Below are 23,765 nucleotides of genomic sequence, written 5' to 3'. Positions count from 1 at the left end.
CCAGTAGATTAGTCAAGCACGATTTCCCTTTTGTAAATCGATGTTGACTTTGTCCGATCCTGTCACTGTTTTCCAATTGCTCTGCTATTACATCTTTTGTAATGGACTCTAGCATTTTCCCCACTACCGATGTCAGGCTTACCGGTCTGTAATCCCTGTTTTCTCTCTGCCACCCTTTTTTGAATAGTGGGGTAACATTAGCTACCCTCCAATCCATGGGTACTGTTCCAGATTCCATCGAATGTTGGATGATGATCAGCAATGCATCTACTATTTCTAGGACCACTTCCTTAAGTACCCTAGGATGTAGATTATCAGGCCCTGGGGATTTATCGGCCTTCAATCCCGTCAATTTCCCTAACACCATTTCCCTACAAATCACTGCAGGAGTTCCTCAGGGCAGTGCCCTAAGCCCAACCATCTTCAGCTGCTTCATCAATGACCTTCCCTCCAATATAAATTCAGAAATGAGGATGTTCGCTGATGACTGCACAGTGTTCAGCGCCATTCACAACTCCTCAGATAATGAATCAGTCCATGCCTGCAAGCAACAAGACCTGGATGACGTTCAGGCTTGGGCTGATAAGTGGCAGGTAACATTCGCGCCACAGAAGTGCAAGGCAATGACTTTCTCCAACAAGTGAGAGTCTAACCATTACCCCTTGAAACTCAATGGCATTACCATGGCCGAATCCCCCACTATCAACATCCTGGGGGTCACCATTGACCAGAAACTTAACTGGACCAGCCACATAAATACTGTTGCAACAAGAGCAGGTCAGAGGCTAGGTATTCTGTGGCGAGTATCTCACGTCCTCACTCCCCAAAGCCTTTCCAACATCTACAAGGCACAAGTAAAGAGTGTGATGGAATACTCTCCACTTGCCTGGATGAGTGCAGCTCCAACAACACTCAAGAAGCTCAACACCATCCAGGACAAAGCAGCCCGTTTGATTGGCACCCCATCCACCACCTTAAACATTCACTCCCTCCACCACCGGCGTACTGTGGCTGCAGTGTGTACCATCTACAAGATGCACTGCAGCAGCCCCCAAACCTGCGACCTCTTCCACCTAGAAGGACAAGGGCAGCAAGTGCATGGGAACACCACCTCCTCCAAGTTCCCCTCCAAGTCACACACCATCTTGACTTGGAAATACATCGCCGATCCTTCATCGTCACTGGGTCAAAATCCTGGAACTTCCTCCCTAACAGCACTGTGGGAGTACCTTCACCGCACGGACTGCAACGGTTCAAGAAGGCAGTTCACCACCACCTTCTCAAGGGCAATTGGGGATGGGCAATAAATGCTGGCCTTGCTAGCAACGCCCACATCCCATAAACAATGAAAAAAAAATGTCTGAGTGCTGCAGTGGCAACTCAGACTGCTCTCATGCAGGCTCAACTTGCTACCACGCAAGTTCAGACTGCTGCCATCGTGGCTGGGTTTACTAGTGTGGAAAGGGGCTTGCAGGGTCTCACAGCAGTCCAGCAATTTGTGCTCCAGTAGATGGCTAGGAATGCTGAGGTACCACCCTGGGCGAGTGGCAGTGGCTCCAAGGACCAAAAACCTGCTGTCCTCTCTCAGGATGACAGCATTCGTACTTCCACCATTGCCACTCCGCCAGTGCTATTGCAGTTGCCTGTCAGCCAGCCAGCCCAGACTGCTGCCACACATGCCAAAGTGGTGCAGTTATGTTACATCTCAGCATTTATATGCGGCGCATGTGTGCAGTCAATGGCGCCCTGCACCACGGGGAAGCCTAATATCCTGGCAAAGCCACTTGCATGCTCCTCCTGGTTCTGTCTGGGAGAGAAGACAATAAAGTCCCTTCTCCTGGGGTATAGAGCCTCTGTGACTTCCCGGATGCAGCAATGGATGGCGAGCTGAGAGATGTTTACTATGTCGCCTGTTCCAGCCTGGAAGGATCTGCTGGTGAAAAGTTTCAGGGCCACGGTCACCTTGAGGGCCACTGGCAGTGCGGTCGTCACCCTGCTCTGAGGCTGCAGGTCTGGTTCAAAGAGATGTATGAGTTCTGTGACCACCTCCTTGGTGAAGCAGAGCCTCCGAATACACTGCACCTGGCTTGGGTGCAGGTAGGAGAAGTTGGTAAGACCTCCTGCTGAGATCCCTCCTCTCCCTCCTCCTCCTCCCCTCCCTCTGAGTGCAGCTTGTCTTTGCTGCCTCTGCTCTATCTCCCTGTCATGCTGCATCACGAGGGGGGACGGGAAGTAAAGCCCCCATGACTGGGAGCAAGTGATTTACTCAGAGGCCTTCCAGATTCAGCCAATGCCTTCCCAATGTCCAGCAGCACTTCCTGCACACTTTAGTAATGTTCTAAATGCCTTCCAGCAAACCAGTATTCATATAAACTCTGCAAGAGCCAGTACAAGGGAAATAATCAACTTGCCTTCAAGTTAGATATATCCCTTTAAATAGCGCTGGTAGGGGGTCCCTCAGGCAGCTGAATGCTGTGTGTTTTTAGGAGAGGGCGTTGTTTGGAACCACAACGTCGAAAATGGCAGGTCGTGTGTCAAATCAGCGTTACATGCTGACTGACGTTACGATCTGCCTACTCTGCATACTGCCGGCGCACGCATGTCCCGCCCATGCTATTGCCCTCACCAAGATGGCGACCAGCGCGGGCCGTGCTGGAAGTGGGTGGAAGCAAGGTGGCTGCCATTTTTTTCTGAAACTAGCCTTAACTGCCGGCGCTACGGTGCTGAATTTCACGGCCATTATCTGGTTATTTTCATATTGATGTTTGTGGGACCTTGCTGTGTGCAAATTGGCTGCCGCGATTCCTACATTACAACAGTGAGTACACTTCAAAAGTACTTCATTGGCTGTAAAGCGCTTTGGGAAGTCCTGAGGTCGTGAAAGTTGCTATATAAATGCAAATCATTGAAGTCATTAATTCTTTAGGGTTAAATGGAGGAGTATTGACCGACTTTTGGTAAATGAGTGGTCCCAGTTAGGATTCTTTATTTGTGATACATTATTAGCTTTGTATCCTGTCACAGACAGCAACTGTCCCTTGCCCAGATCTGAATGTGATGAGTTTTTTACCTACACTCAAAAGCAGGTCAATAGAGTAGAGACAACTTGGGCTGGATTTTACCAGCCCTGAGGAGGTGGGTTTGGAGGCAGGACTGCTGGGAAAATGGCAGAAACTGGGAGCGGTTACCAACCCCGCTCCCAACCCGCCTCAGTGTCATCTTCCCGGGAGGCGGGTCCCCGAGTCACGCAGGGACTCATCTCCTCGAAGTGGGAAGGGGATTACAGCCAATTAACTGCCTGTTAACAGGCAGTTTTGAGGCTTTTCCCCATTTTACGCCTGCAATTGTGGGCTTCCCGATGGCTGCGAACCTCGCCAGGGTTCAGTGGGTTCAGCAAGGCGAGCATTGGGTCTGTGGGGGTGAGAGGGGTTAAAATGACAGCTGTAGAGGTGAGTGATGGGTGCAAGTGTGGACAGGTAAGTATGAGAGCTGAGTGTAATAGATATATAGATACATAGAAGATAGGAGCAGGAGTAGGCCATTCGGCCCCTCGAGCCTGTTCCACCATTTAATGAGATCATGGTTGATCATCCAAATTCAGTACTCTGTCCCTGCTTTCTCCCCATATCCCTTGATCCCTTTAGCCTTAAAAAAATATATCTAACTCCTTCTTGAATATATTTCATGAATTGGCTTCAACTGCCTTCTGTGGTAGAGAATTCCACAGGTTCACCACTCTCTGGGTTAAGAAATTCCTCCTCATCTCAGTCCTAACTGGTTTACCCCTTATCCTTAGACTGTGACCCCTGGTTCTGGACTCCCCCACCATCGGGAACATCCTTCCTGCATCTAGTCTGTCTAGTCCTGTTAGAATTTTATAAGTTTCAATGAGATCCCCTCTCATTCTTCTAAACTCCAGCGAATATAAGCTTAATCGACCCAATCTCTCCTCATACGTCATTCCTGCCATCCCAGGTATCAGTCTGGTGAATCTTCGCTGCACTTCCTCCATGGCAAGAACATCCTTCCTCAGATAAGGTGACCAAAACTGCACACAATACTCAAGGTGTGGTCTCACCAAGGCCCTGTACAACTGCAGCAAGACATCCTTGCTCCTGTACTCGAATCCTCTCGCTATGAAGGCCAACATACTATTTGCCTTCTTAGCCGCCTGCTGCACCTGCATGCTTACCTTCAGTGACTGGTGCACAAGGACACCCATGTCTCGTTGCACTTCCCCTTTTCCAAATCTATTGTTGTTCAGAAAATAATCTGTCTTCCTGTTTTTGCCACCAAAGTGGATAACCTCACATTTATCCACATTATACTGCATTTACCATGCATCTGCCCAATCACCCAACCTGTCCAAATCATATTGGAGCATGTGTTGGAAAAAGTTTCCTTACCTTTGCTTCTTTCTGCAGGCTTCAACTGTTGAGGATCTGAAGATGCCTTATCTCAACAGCAGAGATGACAGAATAGCTGCTGCATTCTCAGATACAGCAGCCATCTGCTTTCTGCTGAGGAGAGAGGTCTTGGTGAGCCTTTGTGTAAGGGCTCACCTTAGAACAGAGATTGTCAGTGTTTGACAGCTTCTCAAAGCTGTCGAATGCTGACAATTCATCTGTCCAAAAATTTTCGACAGATGATGCATCATCATACACTGACATCATCTGTCATCGGCTTTCCCTTAATTAGCCAGTAACAGGGCCAATCAAGGAAAAATAGCGTGGGTTCGTCAGACATCGCTGGGGGCGGAACTAGAACCCAGAAGGCAGCAGTCCCGCCCCCAACTCGTCTTGGCTGGCAAAATCCAGCAAGGTATGGAAGTGCTAAGATTAGTGGAACCACCCAATTCTATTAGGTCCACTCAGCAGAGACTTAGAAATAGATCAAGGGAGGGTAACTAACTCTTGAGGTAGATATGACAGTAATACAGCAGCAGTGATTCAAGTATCTTATACAGCGCATTTGAATTTAGATTTGACAAATTTTGGAGACAATATTAATGGGCCAAAACTTCGGGTCCCCACGGATGAGTACGCGTTGGGTACTCATGCGTAGGCGCAACAACAGTGCTGGTTTCGTGCATGCACTGTGCATGCGCGGGAAACCAGAACTTCCATTCCCTTAAAGGAAGGGGTTCACAGGTGGAACGTGTGCGCCGGAGAGGCAGCGCGTACGCCTGGAACGTCATTATTTTTTGCAGGTTTCTCCATGAGCATAAGTCTCCAGGAGCTACGCTTGTAAAAAGAAGTCGCAAGGCCTGCTTTTAACAAGGTAAGTGGTGAATTAAGTTAAATTAAAACATTTTTTCCACAGGTTTATTATTTTTAAATACTTTAAAGCAAGGTAAGTTTATTTTTAGCCCCGTTAGCAACTGTAATTAATTTTTTCAAAAATTTTAATTATTGTTTAAAATAGTTATTTTATGTAATTTATAGTTATTTTAAAATGTGATTAAAAAAAAAATTATTTGAAGTTTTAGTGATATTTTGGGGCTGAATTGTTTTCATAGATTTGACAGGTCTTCTTGTCAAATCTATGAATACAGATTCCCTGCTACCATTGTCTCTCCATGGCCCACGTGATCCCAGGGGATGCTTCAAACTAACTGCGCCCCTGGGATACGCAAGCACTGCGCGCCGGCAGTTGGAGCAGGCCCAGGATCAGAATCCCACGTGGGCCCACAGCACAACGGCCGGCACGCTAGGTAATTGCAGGTCGGGGGCTTGCACCCGCGGGAAGCCTCCGACCCGAATTTCTGGGCCAATGTGACCTGTGATTGTCCAGTATAACCAAGGTATTTGATCACTAATCCGGTTGACCAAGACAATGCCTACCTGGATTGTATACACTGCGTATGCCATACTATTACTTAGGTGCAACTTGTTGAGGAAGTTTTGTTCAAAAATATAACTAAATGTTACTTTTTAAATGTTTTGATCAAAGCTGATAGCACTAAATGAGATTTGTTGTCAGTACTAATGGGAACAGGGTGGGCACATGGGATTGGGACTACTCTTTATGTGGACGATAAACACCAACATGGACTAGTTGGGCTGAATGGCCTCTGTCTGTAATATAATTTCTATGTAATTCTATGTACTAATGTGCTTCTGTTTGCCGATACTCTGGAATAATGCAGGAGCTTCTGCTGCACTGATATTCTGAGTGGAGAGCCTGAATTAACTTAATTGTGTCCATCTTCCATGCCCCTGGAGTAACCTTAAAGGTGATGCCAGTGTACTGGGAGCACCTCAACTAGGAACAGACAGGAACAATGGGTGTAATTTTCCTTTTGGCCCCAGGCGAATTGGGTGCCTGTTCTTCACCTCTTTCTATTTGAGAATTGGGCGGGGTGTATAATGGGCAGCCAATCTGCAATGGCTGGTTTACCGCCTGTGCCCAAACTGAAAATTACCCCCAGTATGTTTCAGAAACTATTCAGATGGAGCCATGGCCGGGACTTTCCCCACAGCTGCTCCCACTCCGCCACTCTTACTTTGTCGGGTGTGTGGTGGAAACCTCGCTTATGTGTGTAAAAGGGGTTTCAACAGCACTTCTGGCAAAGTTATGATGGCAGAGCAAGAGCAACTCTGAGGAAAATCCCAGCCCATGTTCGTCTTTGGTGTGTTTGTTGTACACTAGTTCTTTCGCACTGTGGGGTTTCAAATAGCTTTCAGTTTAGCAATTGGTGTTGCTACAAATCATTACATCACTGACTACCATTGCATTAATCTCTGCTTTTAATTGTATCTTTCAGTAACAATTTTACTTTAAACATGGAAATAACAATAACAAAACCATCCCCAGAGTGTTTCTCCTCACCCCACCCACTAATTATGTCTCCTTTGCTGTTCTTCTGTCCTGAAGATGTTGGTTCATTCTGAAGTGCAGTTTCACTGATGCTGGCAGCTCTCCTCTATGCCACTCAAGTAGTCATTTTTCATATGTGCTACCGGGCTATTTGACCATGGTGGCATCACAGCCAGGTCCAATCTCGCCCTCACCCAATGTTCATATACTTGCACTTCCAACAGGGATGACAAGATGAAATTGGGAGTAGGAATACTAGCTACATTTTCCCCAGGGATGCAGAGGCCAATTATAGTGCCAACTCAGCTGTTATTGCTGAGATTAGCTGACTCAGCTAAAACCACAATTCAAACTCGAGACTATACAGGGCCAAATAACTTAAAACCTCCACTAAGCTGATTTGCCACTGAGCCAGTGAGGCTAATTCTAACCTAATCCCCACTCTTGCTCAACAGGAAACTGACAGGATTGAATCGGCCGTCCATTTTACACCCTACTCGGTTTTATGTTACATTGAAGTCATTATAATTACCAGCAGAATAGTTAATTAACAGAATGACTTACAACCACCTTTTTCAAATGGCAGAGTCTGACTAATTGCATTTAAATGTATCTACAATTAGATGCTTAAGGCTGTTAATATTGTTATCTCCTGCTGCTTTGCAGAAATGAGTTTCAGTGGCTGTGGACTACTACAAGATGCCTGGATGTAGGACACATACCAGTAGATTCATACACTGTGAAATGAAGCCAATTGATATTGTACTATTCACATAACATAGTCGCCCAGCTTTTCCACTTCTGTGCTCACCAGTCTGTGATTTCCCACCCATTAAAGTGAATGGGGAAACAAATTGTGAACAAGCATGTACAGAAAACCCCATCCAGTGTGTCTTGGAAAGGGGATGGATTCTGAAAGCAAAGGGAAACCAGGTGAAGAAAGCATGATAGAAAAGAATAGAAAAAGAGGGACATTTCCTTATACTACCACTGTAAATTTGCACCATTTCTATTTTATTTTTTTCTCAATCCAGTGCACATTAAATAATCAGGAGTGAATAGTGTGGGGTTAGTTTGGAATAAAAAGGCCCACTGTTTGGCCTCAAAGTTGACCTGGGCTGTGAAGCAGACATTTGCATCAGGTTGGTATAAATGGCTGACACAAACCTTCTGCCATTTTCTACAGAAGAGAAAAAAAATTTAGTGCATGAGTCACGCTGGTAATTTAATACCCTCTTGAGCACAACTGACTCTGGACACAACTACATATAAATCCCAGAAGGTTCTGTACAGTTCAGATCATTTTGATATAACCTAAATATGATCTTTACTGGGACCCTGGGCTAAGTGGCACTGAGACAATATTGGAAGGAAAAATGGATATTATGTTGTTCTTTAGAATTTGTAAATTAATAAATACATTTTAAGAAAGGTAGGGGGATTCTTGCAAGAACAAGCAAATCTGAGCTGTCTAAAACTGTAACAGGAGCAGCACGAGTAAAGAATCACACTGAAATATAGGTACAAGCACAGGGACAATACTATATCGAGGAAGGAGCTTTGTTCTGCTGATCCACATTGCATAACCGCAGGAAGCTAAGGAGTGAAATACGTTACCACTGTCCGTCGCCCGTGGAACCTATTCACATCAAGGTCTTCAGGAAACAAAATGTTAGGAAGTAAAATCATCCTTTTTCTTAGTTACACTTGCATAAATCTGCAGCAAAAATATCTTGTGCTATTAAATACTGAATGTTATAACAATGAATTTGAGATTTGGGATATGCTGTTATCATAAATAACATTCGACCAATTCATAATGAACTGAGCAAATACAAACTGGACTAGTTGTATGAAGACTAATACTTCTTCAGTGCCAAGGGATATAAATTCCTGATTTCCTATTTCAATAAAACTTCTAAAGCGTTTTAAATAAACTGGACAATAAGTTCATTAAAATAGTGAACAGAAGAATTCCACTAAACATATTAACCAGCTCATTAAAAACAGCACAGATAAATTTCTACCCCCAATGGTTTTATATCATGCACACAGCAAATGAATTTGTGCGAAAGTGATTGGTATAGCTTCGGTGTGATATTTATCAGCAAAATAGTAAGTGTTAATTAATAGTGTCACTAAAGATTTTACTTGCACATTTTGAATACTTTACCAAATAATCATTTTACACAAAATCCAACAGATGGATTAGATCATGCTTTTTGAAATCCCCACATTTCTAACAACTGCTAACTGGAAAAAAATAATTTGCTGTTAGAAAGCTGCAGCCAGAGACAAATTCAATACAAGACCCATATGGCTAGCCGTCTGGGAATTCATAGTTACTTCAGGGATATTTGAAACACATCAGCCAAATTGCATGAAGAAGTCATGTGTAATCAGGAGGAAAAAAATGAGACTTGTCTATAAGGAAGGCTGAAATTTTATGAAAACAATGGCTCGTGCTTTGACTGCAAATTGATTCAGGGAAAGGGGAAACAAAAGCACAAATACCCTACCCCAAGAGTGAGAGCTGGTGATCAAGCTACATTTCACAGGAGTCATTGTGCACACAGTTTCAGCGCACTTCTACAGTTACTGTCAGTTGGGTGAAACAGTGTTTGCAATAGCTGCTCTCTAGTGGCTCTTGTTTTGGTAAATGAGGCAATTCAATTAAATTTTGCCTCGAGAGCTGAATATTTAGAAATAGGCATCCTGATTTGCTGTTCCTCCTGAGCCTCTAACTGTGCACTCCCTCAATTATTATATTGATCTGTCAGACCTGAATGTGTTAATGTGATCATGATGTGAATATTTAATAAATAAATTACCAAACAGAGTGACTTAAGTTAAAACAATGAACTACTAAAGGGCTGTGAGGTGGGTTTTATAGTGTGTTGGCAGTAGTTCAGAAATGTTCTTGCCTTGATCTGTATGAAACTCTTACCTGCACTGATCTTGCAATGATTCTTATGAATGCTGTTACAGCTGTCTGCTGGTTGGTCGAGGCTTGCCATGTGCAGGGCTCTGTGAGGCTGAGTCAGTAATGTGTAGAAGCAGCATGTGACATATGTACTTCTCAGACAGCTTTCAGTATTAGGCTAGTGGCTTTCTGCCATTGGCCCAGTGCAATGGACCAGCAGCTCTTTGTATAATATTATGCCTGTGAGAGACTGAGGTTTAGAACTCTCATTCGTGCAGCAGAGATGCAAAGAGATTGGGCACACTGCTTTAAGCAGGACGAATCAGCAGTAGATGGAAAAGCTGACTAGCTAATGTCTCATTTGCTTATGCTGATGTACCAGCGTGAAACAAGAGAAAAGAGGAGCAGCATTCATTGAGCGCTGTGTGCTCCTAGCTCAGATCATCAGGAGGCTTCTCGTTTGCAGTCCACTTGAACTGTATGCACTGTGTGCATGGGAGCTACAGCACCATATGGCGTGTTACTATATTGTCATCAGCTCTACACACCTTAGCAATGGCCATTTCAGAAACATCAAGGGAGTTTTTCGGGGCCCACTCTGCAAGAATGGAAACAAGACACTGGTATTTAGCTTATTTTAAGGTTATCACAGAAAGTTAATTGATCGCTGACAGTTTAAACTTTACTTGTTTATCTAGCTGGTAAAATAAAATTCAGAATATATAGTGGTAATGGCATAAATGTATTTGTGTGCTGCATGGAATTTAAATCATTGCATTGTTATTTATTTGCAATTTTTCTCAGTACTTTTTGGGTTAATGAAGTAAAAGAAAGATGATATGTGCATTGATTACTAGCAATGACTAAAGATATCAATAGATTGCTACAATAAGATATGTTGCAGGGTGGCTTAGAAATGCTAGTAAAATGCAGCAAAATGTAATTACCTATTATTGTATTATTTAGGATTCTTTAGCTAAATCACTCCTCACTTTAGTGCTTTTCCGAGTTCTCCAAATCACCTAGGACCACCTGTCATGAATACAGGATTCTGACAATTTTATGGCAGGGGTTGTGTTTAACTATTTGTTATTTTATTGTCAACTAAATAGCAACTATGCTTAGTTTATATACAGATTCCTTGTTATTTTCATCTCATCTCTTCCTTAATCCTTCAATTTGTTACCATTAGTAGGCTGCCTGTCAGCAGCAGTATGAAATGAGCGCAACTTGCCAACATCTCATCTGTTCGGTTGCTGCCTGGTCTAAATTTATTTCATTCTAATTACTAGATGAATTGCAAAAGAATGGAGGAGTGAAAGTAAAAGCACCTGGTGATAGCACGACAAGAAACAATCAGCAGGGAAATCTGATAACATTCTCTTAGAAACAGCTTTTAAGAAGATTTTGTCTCCAAATATATGTCATGGTACCAGGGTTAGTCAGTTCAGCCTAGTGGAATATCATACTGCCTTTTTCACAAGCACACAATACTGTACTAGTTTGGCAGTTTTATAAAGTTACACATTACCCTGTATTGACAGGAGCAGCCTAAGACTGCTCCGGTGAGTCTGTTGGTCTTAGATATTTTTTTGTCATTTTATATTACACAATGTTATTAGCAAATTAACAAGCTAGCTTTCAAGTTCAATTCTGGAACAACCAATATTGTGCCAAAAACTAAACATGAATTTAATGGAAAGCTGGCTGTAACTATAAACTGGATTGATTTTCACCTATAATTCCTTCAGTCAGAAGTTTACTTAAAACTTAGAAAGCCTAGAAAATTCTTAAGTAGTACTGACATTAAAGCCAACAGTATTAGTCCGTTATCAGCATGGCAACTGCAAGAAAGAATAGAGCAAAGCTTCTATAAAGCTATTAAATATTTTTCCACAAGAATATCATTTAATTAAGGATAAGACTGATTAATTTAATAATAAAATTATGAGCTATCTAGGGCATAGAAGTTGAGTTGCTCACTCTGCACAGCAGCTGTAGAGTATGTTGTTCGTGGCTACCAAATGTAACTACACAAGTGTCAGAAGTTTCATTAGCCCTCAGCTAGTGTTTAGATGTTGTTAGCACATATGCCAGAGGAAATGACAATGGGAAAGAGGATGTAAAAACCCTTGTGATGGTAGTGCAGTGCTTCAGCTCTTTAAACTATATATTTGATATATAAGTCTGTAGCTCAACAGTACAAGTTCTGAAAACATACCAGAAAATAAATAGCCTGGAGTGTGGAACATCTTGAGAGACAGAATGCGTGAACATTTTCTAAGCGTGCCATGATTGTGGGTCAGTAGCATAATTAATAATGACTAGTGGATCAAGAAACATTGTAATTAAAGATTTCAGTAATCAAACATGGTGTTCTAAGAAAACTATAAATAAAAAGAACAAATATAGCTCCTGGTATTTGGGAAAATTTAATATACCATATCTAAAAATTAACTGTTTGAGCACTAAAAGTTTTTACACACAAATTTACGTACATCCTGTTTATGCATGGAAATTTCAAATGATGAAAAATTGTCAAAGATGAATGTAGAAACATTACAAGTGTATATCATGAGAATAAAAATCAGCAAACTACCTCGGCTGAGAACTCAGAAGTTGAAAAGACTCTGAAACTATACATTGGCCTCTAACCTTTAGAAGACTGCAAATCCATTCCATCTATAAGAAATCACAAAGGCTAATGGAAGGTTGGCCTTTATCTCAAGGGGGTTGGAATACAAAGGGGAGGAAATGACCCTTCAGTGAGACCCCATCTGGAGAACTGCGTTCAGTTTTGGGCACCGCTCCTCAGGAGGGGATACAGCAGACTCGCCAGAATGCTTAAACAGTTAAATTATGAAGACAGATTGTGTAAACTCAGCTTGTATTCCCTTGAGTTTAGACGGTTGAAAGGTGATCTAATTGAGGTGTTTAAAATGATAAAAGAATTTGATAGGATAAATACAGAAAAGCTATTTCCTTTGTTGGGGGTTTCTAGAACAAGGGGGCATAATCTTAAAATTAGAACTAAGTCATTCAGGGGTGAAATTCGGAAGCACTTTTTTACACAAAGGTTAGTGGAAATCTGGAACTCTCTCCCCCAAAAGGCAGTGGTGCGGAGTCAATTGCACTTTTCAAGACTGAGATTGATAGAGCTTTGTTAGGAAAGGGTATCAAGGGATATGGATCAAAGGTAGGTGACTGGAACTGAGGTATAGATTAGCCAAGATCTGATTGAATGGCGAAACAGACTCAAGGGGCTGAATGGCCTACTCCTGTTCCTATGTTCCTAAATAACCCCTTAATTTCCAGGAAAGAGTATTACCATCATGGTAAACACTGGTACAGTTAGTCTGAGTACAATTGATATTTTAGCCAGTTTTACATGCTATAAACGCATTAGTCATCTTAAGGTTTCCATTCACTACTTGAATGTTAGACATTTCTTATATGATCAGATGTATTCAAAATTATATATTTTTCAAGAAGCATATTAATATTAGAAGAGCAATCCAGAATGAAATGTGTGACACTGGGAAGGTTCTGTGCTTATAATGCTGTTTTGCTAATAAACAAAAGACTCTTATCAGCTTTATTAGGTCAAAGGGGTTTGAGGCATGGATTCTCTTTGGAAGAGATAAGATCTAACATCTAGTTATTTAATTATTTGTGTGCACTGGTGAATGAATAAACATTTAAAATCTACATAATGCACCTACACTATAATTATTTTCATTAAAAATGAACAGAGAAAGGGTTTCATGATTAAAAACAGAAGGAGGTACTTTGAAAAGCTACCAGGCTGTGGCAGCAGTCAGCAAGAGGAGATATGTTTTGTAGTCATACAGAACATTTTAAAAACAACACAAGAGACAGGCTGATAAATGATATTTTTTATGTGCTGCAATAATGCACATTGAATTCTATCTCGATTGAACAGAGCAGTGATTACCATTGGAGTATTTGGTGTACTTCAGTAATCCATAAATGGAACTTATTTAAAGGATTGTTTCATTGAATGCCAAATCACAAAGAAGAATCTGCAAAACTTGTTTCTTTTTGAGAAACAAAGCATTGGAATATGGCTCATTAACTGAACTATATGAGAGGACTATTCTCAGTGAGAAGACTGGGAATTCTAGGACTGGGGCATTCACCATAATTTGTGTCAGTTGAATGAATTTCGTGAGTTGTACTTTGAGTTGCTAGGTGGTGCACCACAGAGACGAGAAGCCCCATCATCCTGAAAGGAGGGAACAACTGATAATGTCTGACTCATCCTGCTCCAAAAGATTGTTGATATTGGCTATAGAAAATTGTGCTACCTAGGCTATCCTTTTCTCCCATTTGGAGGACCATTCAAGGTAGACAGCGACCAGGAAAAGATGAAATGAGGGATAATGGAAGAGAAAAAATGACACTAATGCCTATCATGTTCCCACACTAAACTGTTTATTTCATTTGTGATAACTGTGTCCTCCAACAAGGCTCTTCTGAGATATCAGAAACCTTTCACAACAGAAAGGAAGGTATACAACTTGGCATTCATGTCAGGGTACTTCTGTTATAAAGTCATTTAAGAATGTTTTAACTATTAATATTATTTAGCTTATCCCTCTCTAAAGGATAACTCATCACATCATAATCACATGCAACATTATTTAATTTACTTTATATTCAGAATAAATGTAATAACAGTTTATTTTTAAACATAAGGATCAAGCAAATTATTAGGAACTTTGCTCACTGTCCTTCTGCTCTAATCCAATTGAATCCATCTATTTTTTTATTAATTCACGGGATGTGGGCTTCACTGGCAAGGCCAGCATTTATTGCCCATCCCTAATGGCCTTGAGAAGGTGGTGGTGAGCCGCCGCCTTGAACTGCTGCAGTCTGTGTGGTGAAGGTACTTCCACAGTGCTGTTAGGTAGGGAGTGCCAGGATTTTGAACCAGTGACGATGAAGGAATGGCGATATATTTCCAAGGCAGGATGGTGTGTGACTTGGAGGGGAACTTGGTGTTCCCACGCGCCTGCTGCCCTTGTCTTTCTAAGTGGAAGAGATCGCGGGTTTAGGAGGGGCTGTCAAAGAAGCCTTGGCGTGTTGCTGCAGTGCACCTTGAAGATAATACACACTGCAGCCACGGCGTGCCAGTGGTCGAGGAAGTGAATGCTTAAGGTGGTGGATGGGGTGCCAATCAAGTGGCCTGCTTTGTCCTGGATGGTGTCGAGCTCCTTTAGTGGTGTTGGCGCTGCATTCATCCAGGCAAGTGGAGAGTATTGCATCATACTCCTGACTTGTGCCTTGTAGATGGTGGAAAGGCTTTGGAGAGTCAGGAGGTGTCACTTGCCTCAGAATACCCAGCTTTTGACCTGTTCTTGTAGCCACAGTATTTGTGTGGCTGGTTTCTAGTCAATGGTGACTCCCAGGATGTTGATGGTGGGGGATTCGATGAAGGTAATGACATTGAATGTCAAGGGGCAGCCACTTATCAGCCCAGGCCTGAATTTTGTCCAGGTCTTGCTGCATGTGGGCTTGGACTGCTTCATTATCTGAGGAGTTGCGAATGGAACTGAACATTGTACAATCATCAGCGAACATTCCCACTTCTGATCTTATGATGAAGGGAAGGTCATTGATGAAGCAACTGAAAATGGTTGGGCCGAGGACAAGGCCCTGAAGAACTCCTGCAGCGATATCCTGGGGATGAGATGATTGGCCTCCAACAACTACAACCATCTTCCTTTGTGTTAGGTATGGCTGTAGCCAATGGAGCATTTTCCCCCCGATTCCCATTGAATTCAATTTTGCTAGAGCTCCTTGATGCCACACTCGGTCAAATGCTGAATTGATCAAATTTACAAAAATATTTTGGATAATTACTTCCATCAGTGGTTTAAAAAAAAATGATGTCATGACCTATCCAAATAGTTGAATTAGCTTCAATTTGAAAATTCTACTTACAATATCTTCCATTTTGTGTGAACAGTAACTGAAGACACAATAGTATACAAGAGGATATAATGTAAAAATTCAGTTTTGAGTTTTTCTTTCACATGAAATGAGACAAATAAAATATTACAAAATTCATATCTCAGTTTATGGAAAAGGAAGACATTAATAATGCATAACAACTTCCTTCATTATTGAATTTTGCCATCTGAAGTAATTAAATGTTGTGTATGTTTCCTACTTATTTGAAAGAGAAGAGCTATAATTTAGAGGACACCTGTGAAAGCATTTTGTAAAAAAACATAATGGACATAAGCACTTTCTTTTAATAACCAGCCGTAACAATATTAGTACAAATCACTTTAAATTCAGTGGAACAATCCCTTTAAGGCAGCTTTACTCAGGAAGTCAAAAGTGCTCCTGATGGATGTGGCAGCATTTACAAGTTGCTGCATAATCTTCTTCTAAATGTGGATTAAACTAAATCCCTCTTTATACATGCTTTAATAATCTTAAATAACATCTGTCTATCATTTAATTAGTTCAGCATTAGTTACATTTTTATATTCTTACACAAGCAGTAAGACCTAACACAGATTTATGAAGGGCTGAAGACAAAATATTGAAGCTCAAATTAATGAATTAAAATGAGCTGTACGAAATAAAGGTACCTCAGTCTTTTATTTTCTTCTTTATTATATTAGGAAGCAGCATAAGTGCTATTTTTAAGTAATATATTAGGACAAACCAAATTTTAAGTAACCGACCAGATTGGCATGTGAATTATGCCTGTTTACATCATTATTCTTGATTTTTTTAAGCTATGAGAGGCTAGGCCCCATGTTTCAGCTCCTCTATACTTCATTAAGTCAAGTGCTCTTACTGCATTTTCCCTTCAATTCTTGGGTCATCCTCTTGTCTTGTACTTTTTTATTCAGAGGCCATAAGGATTTAGAACCGCAGCTATAATGGCAATAGCTTCTGGGTTAGGAGCGACAAAGCTTCTCTCAGGATCTTCAAATTTCAATCTAATTGATAGTTTGAATCCAGTAATCCTAACAAATCAAGGCCTGTCAATTTAGAAGAAAGAAATAACTTGCATTTAAAAAGCGCCTTTCATGACCTCAGGATATCCCAACGTGCTTCACAGCCATTGAAACTTCTGAAGTAATTGTAGGGAAATGCAGCAGCCAATTTGCACACATCAACGTCACACAAAGCAATGAGATACATGACTAGATAATCTGTTTTAGTGATGTTGATTGATGGATAAGTGTTGGCTAGGACACCAGGAGAATTCCCCTGGTCTTCAAATAGTCTCATGGGATCTTTTACCTCCATCTGAGATGCAGACATATGTTTAACAACTCATCTGAAAGACAGCACCTCCAACAATGTAGCACTCCCTCAGTACTACACTGAAGTGTCACCCTAGTCTCATCTCTTCAGTGGGTTCAAACCTATAACCTTCGGACTCACAGGTGAGTGTTACCACTGAGCCAAGGTTGACACCTACACTAGAATTAACTATCATACTTGAAGAGTGTTTAGATTGGCTGAATATTAGACTTTAAAGATATGAGAATATCTTGGCAGATTTGAAGATGCCCTTGCATAACAGCTTGTTATCATAGCAGGCAATACACAGAGGTGTGCCTCAAAGATTGAAGCCACCTAATGCAAAATTTGCAGTTGTTCCTCTCAGGTAGAAAGGTAAGAAAAAGTGGCAAAAAATTATTCTATACATTTCATGATGTGGTCAAATATTCTTTGCAAGGCCATACTTTTATGGTGTATGCTACTTCTCACAGCCTTGGAGAGCTATACAGTAAATATTATTATTATAAATACATTTTGTGATGCTAAAGACAGATGGAATCAATAACACCAAAAAAAGGGAAGAAACCAATGGGAAGGAAAAAACCCTCAACAGATGAATAATATATTTGCATGTGTACTTGATGGAGAATTGAAAATAGTTGAGTCAGTTAAGGAACTCATTTTGTGACTTTGTCCTTCACACAAGTGACCTATTCCCAGTTCCTTGGCACAATGCAAACGTGTGTCCATTATTGCTTAATTATATTAGTTGATTCGACAGATGTGATTATTCTGCATCATGATGCAGTGGCGCCGAAAGAGCCTAAAATAAGTAAGTGTGACCAAACATAATTCCAACAGATATAACTAACGAGAGAGAATTTGGAACATTTTTACACAATCATGTTATGAATCTTTATTTGTATCTGTTGTTATATCACAATTGGTACTTGAGGTTTTTTCAATTTTCTAAATGAAATGTGCTTTATTCAAATGTGTTCATCAATAAAGAAAAATGATATAATCTGAGAAAAGCTGAGGTTTTATTTATTTTTAAACTTCCTTAAAATACAACTGCATTGATATACTGATTTAAAATCAAGATTATTCAAAATGAAAACAGAACTTTGTATTCATTTGTAGTATCCATGTATAATGATATAGAGGTCATGTTTTGAGTGCTTCAAAAGGAATTAGAATTATGATAAATACAGGCATTGATTGTCTTATTCTACATTTGATATGGGTGGATCTGCCACTTCAGTTAGGAAACAGCTGCTCCTTTGATTAATGGTACAAGGAACTATTAGTTCAGTTGCATCATGATCTACGTATCCTCAATCAGCAACAGTCAGGTTTGATACATTTTTCGTCTAAGACTGAATATATGGACATGAAATTCACATATGGCAATAGTTGATTCGTACACTGTGGGCTGGATTTTGCCAATGGGGAGCTTTTGGAGGCGGGACTCCCACTTGTTGAGTTTCAGTCCCGCCTCCATCAACTTCTGGCCAACCCACGCCATTTTCCCTTGATTGACCTCGTTAAGCCCGCTCAGTGGGTTTAGCAGGCCAATTAAGGGAAAGTCGGTTACAGAGAACATTAGCGTATGACGTTTCATCTGTCAAAAAATTGACAGATGAATTGACATCATTTGACAGCTCTGTGAAGCTGTCAAACACTGACATTCTCTGTAGTTTGATGAGGTCTTGAATTCAAGACCTCATCAAACCTTTCTTTTGCAAAAATTAGATGGTTGTTGCATTGGAGAATGCAACGGCCATCTGTCATCTCTGCCACGGAGGTGCGAGACTCTCCGCATACCCACTGATTGAAGCCTGCAGGAAGAAACAAAGGTAAGTAAACTTTTTCTAACACTTTCCACTTACCTCACACAGTCACCTCTCCACACTTGCACCCATCACTTACCTTCACAGTACACTTTTGCAACCCTCCGACCCCCGCAGACCCACTACTTGCCTTGGTGACCCTAGCGGGTTTTGGAGCCTTTGGGAAGCCTGCTCGTGTGTGGGCAAAATGGGGATAATCCTCTTGTCTGCCTGTTAACTGTGTGTTAACAGGCAGTTAAGTGGCTGTAATCCCCTTCCCACCTACAAAGAGATGGGACCCGGCGCGGGACGGCTATCCACCTCCTGGCAAGATGGCACGGAGGCGGGTTGGGGACGGGTTGAGCACCCGCCCCCAAATTCTGCCATTTTCCCGGCAGTCCCGCCTCCAAACCTGCCTCTCCAGGGCTGGCAAAATCCAGCCCATATGCGTTCTGTCCACACAGTTTTGCCATTACATAATTAAGATGGTGTTTAACATGAGCCACTTCATATTCGGCTCCCTCCAACTCTTACATAATATAAAGCAATCTCTGCATATTTAACTAGATAACCTTGTGCAAGTGATGAAACTTTGTTTTAGTCTTCGATGCATATAATACTCTCCAATGCCACTCCATATCTGTATTTCACATGAATGTAGACACTGATATCTTCACTGATGTAAAAAATACTGTTGTGACTGGATGTGCTTTCAGCGCATCACTTGCCACAGCTGTCGCTCCATTGAAATTTCACGGGAAAACATCACGGGGAAATGTCTGATGACAACAACATCTGCTTCCCTCTTAAGTTTTACTGTATTCTGCGTTTCATTTGTGAATAAATAATGGTTTTAAAATGGTTATACTGTAAACAGACGGCTTTGTTTATTTCACCTCCCACTTTCATCCACATTTAATATGCGATTTCTAAAGGTACAACCCACTCACTAAGGAAGCACTCGTATCTTCAAACTATCTCTTTCTATTTCCCTTTTATGAGCATTCTACCATTTCTTTAATTATTCAAATTCAAGAAATTATTGGAAGGGAAATTCGAGTAGTTGCTAGTTTCCAGCGCAAAATGGGCAACGCAATTCGAACGTGAGCCTGAAGACATCGGCCCAAGGCCCAAGCAAATAGTGCCTCAGGCCTCAATTGCATGAAACCAGCAAGCTGTGGACACCAATCATCCACAGAAATGAAACTATAAAGAATTTTCTTTACATTTTGTGGGCAACTTCCAGTTGGTCCTCCAAGGACCACTGGCTAGGCCGCTGAATGCCCAGTTTGAATAAGTTTGCATCGGGGTCGTACAACTGGCATTAGGACCCCAATTTGCATATTCCAGGAGCCTAATACCGGTTTCAACCAATGTCCTGCACACTTGAAAGTTGCTGGCTTCCAATTTGGTAGCCAGCTCTCTTCCATGGGAGATTTGTACCCCTAACGCTCATTGCTCACTCACAGACGGGGGCAAAGATGTTTAAGTTATCTCCATTGTGTATTAAATTTCACGATTTGGAACAAGTGTTTTGACAATTAATGAATACTAGAAGATCTCCCATGACATTGCTCAGGATAAAGCAGAAGCTATATCATTGCAAAGGAAATTGCTGGGGCATTGGATTTGGGGGAGGGAGCACATTGCAAAAGAATTTTGTAACAGTTAGGTGAGATTGATTATTCCTGGAAAATATATATAAAAAGAAATGCATTCCTACCTACTGAAGATAGGTACATAATTATTTTTTTCTCTTCTGATGGTACAATTACATAAATCAATAAACATCTGAATGTTTCACGGGGTGGGGGAAGCAGTTCTTTACATCATAGAGCTAATTGACACTCTAGGGAGGATTTTGACTCTGAGCAAGCATCTGGTGGGAAACCTGCCAGCAGCAACAGGAGTCAATGGCCATTGTAATAGCTGGGCCGCTGATTCGTTTGCCATCCAGAATGGACAGGAAGAGGACATAGGGTGGCTGTCAGCATAGCGTTCCTGCTGACTTGCAGTAATGTGGCAGGGAGGAGCAGGAGACCGGGGCATGGGAGACTGCGACTTTCCTTGTAGGGCCCAGAGGAGCACTCCTGCTTCATCTGGCCACACAAAGTCTTATACTTACCTTGGTGGTGAACATTGAAGTCCACCACCCAGAGTATATTGTGTGCCTTTGCTTCCTTTGGATTTTCCTCCAAGTGATGACCTGAAGATTGCAATGTCACGGGAGATGGACTCGTACAACAATTATGTATATTCTCACAACTTTCTTATAACTCCTCTTCTGAAGGAACTAGCTGATTTTGTGGTGAAGTTCTATGGGCATTGGCAGCTATCTGGCAAATATTCTAAGTGGGCATGCTTTGCATGTGAGCTAGGAACATTGAAGTGAATTGCAGTTCTCCCACAGCTGCCCTATCTGAGATCGCACAGACCAGGGATTGAACCTGTGACCTTCCTGGTCTATATGGCTCAGTGCAGCACCATGCAACACATTTACCTACTGGCTGCATTATTTTTAGGGTGTTGCAAGTCCATCAATGCTACCATTAGATGACGGTAAGTGTTATGTCACAGTAGGGTAAGTGGATACAACGGTGAACGCGACATAAGATTTAAGGTGTATTAAACCAGAGATCAGATAGGACAAGTGGCAGAGGAACATCTTTGGACACTACAAAATAATATCGTGTAAATTCACTGATGCTGCACTGTGCTCAAAGGATGCACAGGTTGGAGAACTGGCACTACAGTTTTGGAACCCCTTCTCCAACCCACACTCCATTTGAGCGCAGCTTCAGCTTGGGAGCTCAGAATCAATTAACTTACCCTTATGTGTCAGAACTTTAGATAATGATGGAAATTGGGATAGAAATTTTAATAGATTTATTGTATGACATGATATGGACCCTCTTCTTGTCTCACATGTAGAGAGTGAAGCTGACACTGCTGAATTAATGAGCTTGAATTGATTCTGTATAAAACACTACATTCTTTTGAAATTCACCATTTGAAATAATACAGTGCTCTGTGACAGCTTGAATATTTGCTGGCAACCCTTAATTTTCTGTGAGGTCCTGTATTATCTTTTGTCTTCAGCCAGTGATCCCGCAAGTACTCAACCTGCAATTTCAAAGAAAAGTGGGGGTAGTGAACAAAATAAATCCCTCCACATAAGACAGAAAAAGTACTGAATGGCTGATGTAATGTTTCAGGTGGTAAACAGTGTTGGGGGTTCAGCTAATAATAAAACTGCTTGAACTATGCTCTCAGTTTAAGATATCATCTGTACCGTTTGATTGGATTACTGCCTTGTAATCTGCTGCTGGCCATCGTATTACCTTTGTATTTTGAATTGATTACTTACTCTTCACCACCTTTTGTTTGGAGAGAATCGTTAAAACCACCAGCAGTGGCAACTAATTCAATATGAAAAAGAGATTTATTCTTCCAGATATATATCTAAGAAAATCACATGAATAACATGAACTGAGACATGAGTCAATTCTTTTCAATGGTACAACAGAAACCTCTATACTATTCGTACAATGGCACATATTTCCATTCACAAAATACTCAACATAAGAACATAAGATGTAGGAGCAGGAATAGGTCATTTGGCCCCTCGAGCCTGCTCCGCCATTCAATAAGATCATGGCTGATCTGATCTTGGCCTCAACTCCACTTCCCTGTCTGCTCCCCATAACCCTTGACTTCCTTATCGTTCAAAAATCTGTTTATCTCCACCTTAAATATATTCAATGACTCCGCCTCCACAGCTCTCTGGAGAAGAGTATTCCAAAGATTCATGACCCTCCGAGAGAAGAAATTCCTCCTCATTTCCGATTTAAAAGGGTTTCCCCTTATTCTGAAATTATGCCCCCTAGTTCTAGATTCCCCCATGAGGGGAAACATCCTCTCTGCATCTACCCTATCAAGCCCCTTCAGTCTTATATGTTTCAATAAGATCCGCTCTCATTCTTCTAAACTCCAATGAGTATAGGCCCAACCTGCTCAACCTTTCTTCATCAGACAATCCCTTCATGTCTGGAATCAACCTCGTGAACCTTCTCTGAACTGCCTCCAATGCAAGTATATCCTTCCTTAAATAAGGAGACCAAAACTGTACTCAGTACTCCAGATGTGGTCTCACCAACGCCCTGTAAAGTTGTAACAGGATTTCCCTGCTTTTATACTCCATTCCCTTTGCAATAAAGGCTAACATTCCATTTGCCTTCCTAATTACTTGCTGTACCTGCATGCTAACTTTGTGATTCGTGTAAAAGGACCCCCAGATCCCTCTTTACCTCAGCATTTTGTAATCTCTCCCTATTTAAATAATAATTTGCTTTTTTATTTTTCCTACCAAAGTGGATAACCTCGCATTTTCCCATTAAACTCCATCTGCCAGATTTTTGCCCACTCACTTAGCCTATCTGTATCCCTTTGGAGATTCTTTGCGTCCTCCACACAATTTGCTTTCCCACCAATTTGTATCATCAGCAAATTTAGCTACATTACACTCAGTCCCTTCATCCAAGTCATTAATATAGATTGTAAATAGTTCAGGCCCCAGCACTGATCCCTGCAGCACCCCACTAGTTACAATTTGCCAACCTGAAAATGACCCATTTACCCTGACTCTCTGTTTTCTGTTAGTTAGCCAATCCTCTATCCATGCTAATATATTACCCCCAACCCCATGAGCTCTTATCTTGTGCAGTAACCTTTTATGTGGCACCTTATCGAATGTCTTCTGGAAATCCAAATACATAACATCTATTGGTTCCCCTTTATCCACCCTGCTCATTACATCCTCAAAGAACTCCAGCAAATTTGTCAAACATGATTTCCCTTTCATAAAACCATGCTGACTCTGCTTGGCTATTTTATGATTTTCTAAATGTCCTGCTATC

General features: G+C 41.5%; 1 protein-coding gene across 1 annotated transcript in view; it reads left to right on the top strand.

The window, feature by feature from the left end:
- The first annotated feature begins 9,929 nt into the window (after positions 1 to 9,929).
- znf804a (zinc finger protein 804A) overlaps positions 9,930 to 23,765 on the top strand; it is a 464,488-nt gene continuing 450,652 nt past the window's right edge. Inside the window, exon 1 of the mRNA XM_085985925.1 lies at positions 9,930 to 10,365. Coding sequence (XP_085842051.1) covers positions 10,255 to 10,365 — 111 coding nt within the window. The 5' untranslated portion in view covers positions 9,930 to 10,254. The remainder of the gene's footprint in view (positions 10,366 to 23,765) is intronic.

This window comes from Somniosus microcephalus, chromosome 4 (genome assembly GCF_052327205.1).
Source record: "Somniosus microcephalus isolate GS21.2 chromosome 4, FLI_Smic_1.0, whole genome shotgun sequence".
Lineage (NCBI taxonomy): Eukaryota > Metazoa > Chordata > Chondrichthyes > Squaliformes > Somniosidae > Somniosus > Somniosus microcephalus.
The sequence above is the reverse complement of the archived record's forward strand: the minus strand, read 5'-3'. Positions and strand labels throughout refer to the sequence as shown.